The sequence below is a fragment of the Paramacrobiotus metropolitanus genome, unplaced genomic scaffold (genome assembly GCF_019649055.1).
Source record: "Paramacrobiotus metropolitanus isolate TYO unplaced genomic scaffold, Prichtersi_v1.0 Parri_scaffold0000158, whole genome shotgun sequence".
Classification (NCBI taxonomy): Eukaryota; Metazoa; Tardigrada; class Eutardigrada; order Parachela; family Macrobiotidae; genus Paramacrobiotus; species Paramacrobiotus metropolitanus.
Window position 1 is genome coordinate 256845 of NW_026570378.1, and position 10096 is coordinate 266940.

Sequence of the window (10096 nt, forward strand, 5' to 3'; positions counted from 1 at the left end):
ATTAGTGACCGGCTTTGATACATTAAACTCCGTCAAGCTGAACGGTCTTAATCACTGAACAGACGATTCGCACTATTTCATTTAGTTGTTTCGTATTTGTATTTTGTATTCCATGCGACATGCAGCGTCACGTTGAACACGTACTTCCATGATAAAATCGTCAAGTTCTCGATCTCTCGACTGCTAGAAATAGTAGTCATCGTAGTGTTGTGGCAACTGCACCTTTCCATTGGTTTGCAGTTATGATCGAACATGGTGAATGTCCAGTAAGATTATATTCAAAATTAGCATAATAAATTTTTTTTGAAAATAAATCTGGTTTTAAAAAAGCGTATGACAACAGAATGTCTGTTTCGGAGACAATTTTCTGTAATTGGTCTATATTTTCCCACTAAAGGCTTGGTTGCAGTATAAAATCTGTTTTTTATTTCTTATTTTGCGATTAAATTTCTTGGAGGAGAATAAAAATTTCTTATTAAAAAAGATTATTTTGGAAGGCTGTACGGACGCGTATTGAGAAAATAATCGGAATATGCGGAAAATATTCTGATTTTTTTCACAGATTTTGTCGATAAATGTTATATAATCCACTGCAGATATTTTTTAAAAGGCCGAGTACAGGCAAAATTTTGCAGGTTGGATGCGATTTAGATCGTAACCGGTTGCTATGTAATTGCAGATATATTACCGGAAAACAACCAATAAACTGGGCCTAATTAGTAATCTTTAAAGTGCCGAAAATTCTGGGAGCGAATTCCAATGGTGATAAATTTTGAAGTGGCAGGCATGCTTAACAAGTCTATTCTTTGAATTTTTAAAAGCTGATGTTCTTATCTGAAATCGCAACCGGTTCCGGTGCATTATTCGCAAGTACTAATAAACTGGATTTCAATTCGTATTAAGCTGCCCAAAATCCTGGGAGCGAATTCCACCGGTGACACTTGACGCGTCCCTAACACTGGAACCACTTTGCGAAACATGCTTTAACAACAGGCACAAACGGTATTACATAACGCGACCCTGGTTCGTCTAATAATATTATTAAATATTATCAAATGTATACATTAGCACGTGGAACGCACATGGTTTATGGTTTATACCGCTGACATGACTAACTAACACCGGCGTTAATTTCATACAGCACTGAACCGGCTTTTTTATGTGGTTGATTGCATAACAACAAAAGCGCCCGCAAACCTAAACTGAGCCGTTGAAAATCATATAAAAAGCCGGCATTAACCGGCAATCAAAATCATATCAATACTCCCATTGTATAGCTTATTAAATTAAGCACCGCTGCTGTTCTGCGTCGCCTACCTCCACTTTAAAGAATTACACTCTTTAGTGTAGTGAAATCCTCCTAGTCATCATGAAATTCCTGATTGTGTTAGCCGTGGTTGTGGGCATTGTATCCTGCCAGAAAGGAGGCGCTCCGAAAACAGCGGCCAAGCCGAAGACCGCCGCCGCCGCCCCGAAAGCGGCCGCCAAGCCCGCCGCGAAATCAGCGTCATCCTCCGCGGGAGACAGCAGCAGCAGTGGCAAGTATGTCTGGGATTACCTGAAGCCGGCTCTGGATGCCGCGGAAGTAGCCGCTATCCTGCAGGCCAAATCTGGCGACTATCCGACACTGGCCGAGATCCCCGATGACAGCAGCTTCGACTGCAGCAGCAAGAAGCAGCCGGGTTTCTACGCCGATGTGCCCAGCAAGTGTCAGGTATTCCATCGTTGCGATGTCAACGGGAACAAGACCAGCTATTTGTGCGTCAACAGCACCCTCTTCAACCAGATCACCCTCGTCTGCGATTACTTCTTCAACGTTGACTGCGAGAAGTAAGCAACATTCTTATTTTTTTAACGATAATAGCATCATATTCATTAGAAGTTATTTTATTACCTATCTGTACTATCTATTTTACCATTAGAAAAGCATAAATTTTAATATATCGATTACTAATTTAAATCATATTATATATTAATAATTTTTTTAGCAAGCGTAATTCAATGTACGAAAGAAAATCTATCTGTCTGTACACTGTCACAGTGTTAATAAGTAACTTTACACACGTGACAAATAAAACTAATAAGCGTGTACAATACTTACTTATCGGCTTTAATGTGTAAATTGCTTAATAAAATTGTTTTAATTTCTTAATTCCCTAGATATGCGAGCATATAATATCACACTAATTCATACACAATATATATGATATTGTGGATATGTGAGCATGAGTACATTACACTGATTAAAGACTTAAATTGCTATGTGCACATAGAGTTGCATGAAATTCAACTGTTAATCCTTGCAGATTCGCCGAGCAGGAGGATTTCGCCAACTCCCGACTGTACACTGACAAGGATCTCTTCGACACTCCCCCGGCTGATTATGTTGCTCCTCAAAGCAAACCCGCAAATGCTAGCGACAGCGGAGACGAGGCCGCGCAGTCCGGTGCTACCACCAAGAAGGCGGCCGGCGGTGCTACCACGAAGAAGCCGGCTGGTGGTGCGGCTACCACCAAGAAAGCGGCGGCCGGCGGCAAAGCGACCACCGCCGCGGCAGCCGAAGACACCACTTCCGCCGCCGGTGGCGAGGATACCACTGCTGCTGGAGGTGAAGATACCACTGCTGGAGGTGAAGACACAACCGCCGCCGCGGGAGGTGAGGACACGACAGCTGCTGCTAGCGAATAATTGATAAAAAGATCTCTGATCCACACTACCAAAGCGTGAACCCGCTGAACAGCGGTCGCGTTTACACTGGACGGAAGCGGTTCCGTTTTCCGGGGAGCTTTCTCTTGCGCCTTTGTTGACCTTTGTTTAACAGCTTGCTTAGTTTCTGCTTTTCTCACTCTGATTTATTGTAAAAATCAAAATGTACAGCTCACACGCATAACGCGCGAACCGATGTGAAAAATAAACATCTGCGATTGCGACGCTGTTTGCATGCCAAAAGATTTAAAAAAATAGAATTACTTGATTTCATATATAATTTCTTAATTTCTTAAGGGACTTTACAGGTTTAGCAGAGCTTTTCTGTAGTACATGTACATACAGAGTTGCTACATTTTGGAAGCGATCGGTTATGTCCATCTTTACATGACCTTACCCGCACCCGCAGTTCACGCACCCAATTCAAATGGTTCGCCTATATCTTTACTGGGCAAAGGCCATCAGTATAACAAAATATGCATTCGCGTAATACTACTTCAAATGATCCAAATTTAGCGTAATACTACTTAAAGGGTACCGCTGGTTCAAAAGCTGCTTATCGGACTGTTATGATGCATACTTTGCACAATTTTGTTAAAAAAAAATATATCAGATTCATGGATTCATGGATCAAGTTCGCCTTGGATATTCTTGCAAGGCTGGCTGATGGGGCACACAAAGCGGCAAACAAAAAATCGCATTATGGTTGCAGTTACTGTTGTTAGTTCTTAAGCGACTATCAGAAGAGCGTCCTCGTACGTATTTTGTTTCATCTGCAATCTGCATGGCAATCAGCATCGGCAACCGTCGGTTACAAACAGGCAGTAGCATGGCGTTTCTTTTCCGGCCGCATCTGCTAGAGTGGGACTCACAGATTCTCTGTTATATCCATCAATTTCATTCCTGCAGTAAATACTACTAATCTTCAGCCTGAAGCTGATATATTGTTTTAACAAAACTGTGCACAGTATGCATCATAAAAGTCCAATCGGCAACTACGTAGAACCAGCGGTACTCTTCAAAGCGTAGCGACTTCGTTTGCCATATGCGATGCCGTTCCGCTGCGGCAGTCCGCGGACCAAGTGAAGTAGAAGTCAATGCCACTGGTTTTTCATGCAGGTTATTAATTCGCATTTCGGTTACCTTTCATGTAAGCTTTTTTACTGGAATCCAAATTTTCAAAACGCTATGATTTACAGCTTTCGGTGCACAACGCCGTACGTAGCATGCCGCAGCGTTTACTAATTAATTGCTCAACCATGTAGCCGTCTACGTGGTGCGGTCGAAGGCAAAAGCTAGCGCCTTGGTTCGAAAAGCATTGCATTTCGTAACAGAATGTGGGCCTTGGTCAAGCGTACACGCAGCAGTTCCATATTCACAAAAAAAGCATCTGGATAGCCAAGCATCCCAGATACGGACCGTACGCTGGGGGATCAAGGTTTTTTATTTTTTTTTTGTTCCCAAATCAGATTTTAAATTTATAGTGATCCACTGTTATAAATGAGACACAAATAAAAGTTCGATTTCGTTATCAAAAATAGTCGCAAAACACTGAATAATATTTATTTGCTAAAAGTAAACAGGTCAGCTGCGGTCATGAATGGTGAGTAGGGATTAGGGAAACAAAGGATTCTGCACGAACATTTCCGTGCTGATAAGATTCTACTCTTTCTGCGTCAACGACTGGTCGATAACTGAAATTTTCGACTGTCCCGTGGCAGTACAATATTAGTCCACGCGCTATTCCAGAGATACGGTGCATGCATTTTTTGCGTTAATAGGGCCTTTGGTAGATTGGTGGTCGATAATGGACAATGAGAAGCCTGCCGACAATACAGGTGGAAAGTAGACTGGGCTTTGGAATGTAATTGCCTGGTACCTTGTCCGAATAGAGATTACCAGCGTCATTCCAGCACAATTTCGGTTACTTAATGTCAAACGATCGTTGATTTCTCGTCATACAATTACTCTCATTCAGTCGCCTCAATGCAAGGTGGAACCGACTAGCGCCCACTAATGGTCACTGCATTCGCAATGCAGTTTTTAACTGTAATGGCAAGATGACATGACTTGGCTGGTACTTAAAATGGATGTAGACGATCCAAATTAATGAACAATATAAGGCGAAAATGTTAGTGAATTTTACGTACAGAATTCAGTACCAAAAAGTGCCTGAACGTTAAGGAGTGAAAATGTGGTTCCGTGCCGACGTTCACGTTTCTTATGCATTTCTCTGCGTTGTTTTTTTCCCGACCTGCGCAAAAAGCATATCCGTGGCAGAAGGATTTAGCAGTCCCGGTAAAATTCACTTATCGGAAGATATAGTTATCCACGGGCAACGATATCATTCTCGGAATGGGCAGCGCTTTGGATATGCCTATTACGGTATTCGCTACGGTAACGCCCAACGCTTCCAGGTGACCTTTTTTGCATGAGCAACGCCTTGGTGTTATTTGTACTAACTTCAACTGGGGATGTTTGGGGGCGTCTAGGATTCTCAGGTCAATGACGATTACTCATATTGGCCAAACATTTCGTCTCCCTCACTCGGTCCTATGTGTCCCCAAAAAATCGCTTTGTCAGCTAAACCGACCCTCATGAGCGAGGACTGTCTCTACTTGGATGTTTACGCACCGGTCCCGAGAATGGTTGGACAGGAACCATTGCCGGTTGTAATATGGATTTTTGGCGGAGCCTTTCTATGTTAGTACGCTAGAAACAAAAAAAGTACAGGTATCACTTTTTAATATCTTTTGACTAATTTGATTTGTATGTCAAATGCTTTATCGTTTCTATTAAGTACCTATTTCTTTCTATTTGAAAAGTTTATTTCTTAAACTGTTTATAAACGATGTGATCCACATTAGTTGGCGACAAGAGAATGTACAACGGCTCCGCTTTATCCATGGAGATTGACTCTATCGTTGTGACCATCAATTATCGTCTTTCCGTTTTCGGTATGTTCTTGGTTTTTACTGTGAACCCACGTAATGCATAGCGTGGATCGTGTATTGATAAAAATATTTTTGAATAAGGATTTCTGTCCACGGGCGACCAAGCAGCACGTGGAAATTATGGATTAAGCGACTGCAAAACGGCGCTAGAATGGACAAAAGCCAACATCCGGAAATTCGGGGGCGATCCTAATCGAATAACCATTATGGGTCAAAGTGCCGGTGCGGCGTTGGTTTCCGCACTTTTTCTCGACGGAAGCGTTCGAAGTATAGATAAAAATATCTGACCTCAAGCCTTTTCTTAAAAAAATATGGTTTGCAGAGCAAATCCAAGGTGCGGTTGCTATGAGCGGCAGCATCTTAGCGCACTTTGCGATTACCAAGGAGCCGAAATTAGGAGCGTTAAACCTGGCTAATGCGGTTGGTTGTGGAAATTTCAAGGACAGCCACGAAGTAGTGGCGTGTCTACAGCGTGTTCCGGTGCAGCTGTTGCTGAATAAAAGCGCTGGATTCCAACAACACTCGCAGGTGAGTCACGGATAGAGCTGACGAAGTGAAAACTGGTAAAATAACGATGCAGCTGTATTATATCAGTATCTCGTAATATTTTTTCAGGCGTTTTCGAGGTACGCTATGGTAATCGATGGGTACCATATTCCCCAAGAGCCTCTGAAATCGATATCAGCGTTTCCTGGTCGTGAAACCAAAGATTCGGAGCCGAGTTATTTGAGTGGTTATCTCAGTGAGGATTCATCGGCGGTTTTGCAAAGTAAGTTCTTCTTTTCCTTCTGCTTTTCACGCTTTAAAATCCCTGTGTTGGCAGCGTCGAATCCCGAACTATTCAACATAAGTGAAGTGTTAACGACAGAAACAATCAAACAAATCATCGGCGCTCAATTTCTGCCGGGTGCAGTTTGCCCTTCAAGTGAAGCGAGTTTATCCGAAAGTGTAATGCAGCAGTACAATATCAACGCAAATCTGAACAAATCTGATATTCTTCTGGCATTCGTTCACGTAAGCAGGCAAATTGTAACATTTCTTGAAATACAAATCATGCGTATTAAATTTCCATGTACTGTATTCCCAACAGGTAGCGACGGATTTTTCCTTTGGACAACCGTCTGCAACCGAGGTCATGCTTTACGGTCTCGCAGGAATATCCAGCCATTTATATCGCATTTCCTATGATTCACAGTATATGAACTTAGGTAAAACACTCCTCTTCAGATCTAACCATACTTCTTCAGTAAAAGCGAAATTAGCAGAACTTAGTGCGGAGCCACGAAACGCTTTATACTCAACAGTCAACATGATTTTTTCCTTCGTAATACACGTCAGCCGCCATTATCTGTGCATTTACCGTTGTTAGTGCCGCTTAAACTTAGTATGTGATAAAATCTTTTAACAGGAGCTTTTCATGGCATGGAGCTGGGATACCTGTTCGGCACACCTGTGAAAGGAATATACAACATAACGCTGAATGAATCCGTTTCTACCAACCTTCTTGGCGCATTACGAGCTTTCGTCCATACAGGGTATATTGTGGACTGCTGATCGTACAGCTAGTAGACGTTGTAATCTGATAACTTTTGTGTTGAAGGTATCTTGGTGATTCAGTATTCGCAGCGAGAGGAAGCGTTCGGGAGCTAAGCGCCTCGGGACGCTGGCAAAAAGCGGCTACCGGCATAGCTGATATGGTGCAGTTCTGGCATACGCTAACAGCAAAACTGTCTGCAGTATGTGCAGCGCTAAAGGGGCCACCCACAAGAACCAAATGAATCAGCAACGTTTTCCGAATACAGTAACGTGTAGACGCAGCGATAATTCTGCATTGCTTTAAAGTAGCATTGTGTGACAGGATAATGTTCCGCTTATATGAATGGTCGATGTCGCTGACACTTACAAGCGTACTGTGTTGAGCTGTTGAGCACTCATTTTATAAAAAGTATACATCAGAACGATTAGATACCTCGCTATTTCATCCGGCACCGCCGCGGACAGCTTGTCGCAGGACATGTGGTCGCAGACGTTTCTCAGCAAGGTCATCTCGCGGAGCCACGTTTCGTCGGTAGGGCATCCCGCCGCGAGACATTCCGTCGCAATGTCGCATGGCCGTTTCGACGCAAGGACGTTTCGTAAAGAGGACGTTTCAACAAGAACATATCGCCTATCGGGCATATGGTTTAGGCTAATCTGCAGCTTCGGTCACTCGGAAGCTGACAATGAGTCGGAACCGCTTGTCTACAGTATTTTTAGGCCCTCTCTTTCCTCCCTTTCCAAACCGTTTATTTCCGGCAGCCAATCTTATTTATCCTTAGAGCTCTGCAGATACAAGCGAAACTCAACAATCCTTCTCGAGATAAATTAATGTCTGCAATCTGGTGTGCGCGATAATGTTGTAAACTTGTAATTATCATCTTAATTCGCTCACCGGCAGTACTCCTTTGCTAAGGGGTTGTATCGACTGACATCTTGGGGGCGGTTAGGGACCAAGGTAAGTCTTTCAGGAAATCGCCCCCGCCGGAAGAATAATTCCCATACTCCATACATGACTCCTCCAGTGCCGTGCAGTTAAAATCTCTGGATGAATCCTCTGTTTCGAATGGTGCGCACTGCCTTGTGCAAATTAACAGTAAGAACACGGAGAACCACATCAGCATTACGAAAACCCGTATCTGTCTAAGCAGCTGAGAAAAAACCGAAAAACACTGCAGAAATCTGAGCGATTTGTATCAGTGTATCGCACCCAGTATACTCGTACATGTCAAGCGCACCATACATGTATTAGGAAAGTGCACCGCTTTGGGCTAGCACTATAAGACCGAAGCGAAGCTAGGAACAGTAAAGGTACTTCCGTATAAACAGCGATTTTTCTTCCATGTGGCTAAATTAATTATCACGCGGCGGTGATCTTGCGAGGAAGAAAAAAGCACAGTAAGGAAGAAAACAATTGCCTCTAATGTGAAACTGTGGACCGTTGGGTAAAGTTGAGTTCTTCTATTGGCAACGTTTGCATGTTAGCATTGAATGACATTCCGTACACTATCTTTTCATCTATTTCTGGAGTAAAGTTATTAACTACTAAACAAAACAGAAATCAGTAGTCGGCAAATATTGCGGTTTAAGACAATGTAGCAACAATGTTAATTGTTACTACAAAGTATTTGCACACAATAACGGCAGTCATAACTCGCAAGCATTACGTATACATGTGATAAGCGCTAACAGCGCGTTCAATATGCATTAGCTGTACGAACTACGAAGTACCTTCACGTTGCCATCAACCGGACCGGACCGGCTTGTATACTGCACATGTATAATTCATATTTACGCAAATTGGAATTCATCACAAATTTTGTTTTCTGTGCAATGTTTCTTAATTTTCGGAACGTCGGCTTTATGATGCTTTTCCTAATATGTAAAAACAGGTTACAAAGGTTACATTAATTTTGTACATGCATTTTGAGAATTTCAGAAATGCTAAAGGAGTTGCACGGTGTATATTCAACATGACCTCTGAGTGTCCGCACATGCGAACCGGCAACAGCTCCTTTCAGGGCAAATCAGCGAAAGGCGCAGTATATACCGCATTGGCGCGTTTCTGTTTAAATGCGGACCTCCTCGAGTTTTTTGCTGTTCAGGGATGCGTTAAAAAAAATGAACATATCGGATATGATGATAGTAGACTTCGAGCCGCATCGTACCGCGGCCGTCAATCAGTCGCTGGGTATACCCAACCTGCAAACCTGCAACAAGCAGCTACTTGTTGCAGGTTTGCAGGTAAGGTAATCGACATGAATTGAATCCGTATATATGTTTTGGATGGATTGATCGATGGAGTCCGACACTTCAGCGATAATGCAGAGACATCAAGGAGTTTGCTAACAATCTGACTAAGAAAGATGCCAAATTAGAAAGCATAGCGGGAAGATGTGGGCAGGTAGCTGAATTTGTGTGGAGCAGTGGAATTGAATTTTACTCTATCGCTTACGAATGTTTTCGTTAGTACGAGTGCTAAGAACCATAATGAGGTACGTGGACAGATGTTATTGTTGCCGATCGGTGAATTGAAAAAGTATCCGCTGTTTCAGGCATCATTGAAATTTCGGTACATCTCTTTTAGTACTTTTAAAGCCATCGTTAATTTTACATCTACTCGTGATTACTTTACTTAATAAGCCAAGTGAAATAGCTGCGAGCGCTATTAAAGAACGTCAACGCATTAATAAATTAAATCTTTTAGGAAGTTATTATTTATAGTACAATGTACAAATGTAAGCTGTCTCCCGATTTTGTTGATGAATAATTAGACCGCCATTACAGAAAGCCTAATAAGAAACCTAAGCAAACCTACAACCGTCACAAGACTGGCAGGTTAAAAAACAAACTAGGAGAGCGGATGTTGACTTTGGAATTTCGACTGACCTATCTGTAAT

The 10096-nt window shown here is 42.5% G+C and overlaps 2 protein-coding genes and 1 long non-coding RNA gene across 3 annotated transcripts; 2 read left to right on the plus strand and 1 right to left on the minus strand.

Annotated features, from left to right (window-relative positions):
- The first annotated feature begins 1269 nt into the window (after nt 1–1269).
- Nucleotides 1270–2928, plus strand: LOC129599939 (uncharacterized). The gene is made up of 2 exons (XM_055498309.1): nt 1270–1830; nt 2307–2928. The coding sequence occupies exons 1-2, from the start codon at nt 1370–1372 to the stop codon at nt 2686–2688; spliced, it is 843 nt and encodes a 280-aa protein (XP_055354284.1). The 5' UTR covers nt 1270–1369; the 3' UTR covers nt 2689–2928.
- Nucleotides 2929–4867: 1939 nt separating this feature from the next.
- LOC129599935 (bile salt-activated lipase-like) lies at nt 4868–7629 on the plus strand. Its single transcript, XM_055498303.1, has 10 exons — nt 4868–5123; nt 5199–5409; nt 5574–5663; nt 5742–5927; nt 5983–6188; nt 6276–6429; nt 6484–6674; nt 6751–6868; nt 7069–7195; nt 7261–7629. Exons 1-10 carry the CDS (start codon nt 4899–4901, stop codon nt 7436–7438), a joined length of 1686 nt encoding a protein of 561 aa, XP_055354278.1. The 5' UTR covers nt 4868–4898; the 3' UTR covers nt 7439–7629.
- LOC129599936 (uncharacterized) lies at nt 6815–7727 on the minus strand. Its single transcript, XR_008691982.1, has 2 exons — nt 7630–7727; nt 6815–7408 (listed from the first exon to the last, which is right to left on the minus strand). It is a non-coding gene; the product is annotated as an uncharacterized LOC129599936 (long non-coding RNA).
- Nucleotides 7728–10096: the final 2369 nt, after the last annotated feature.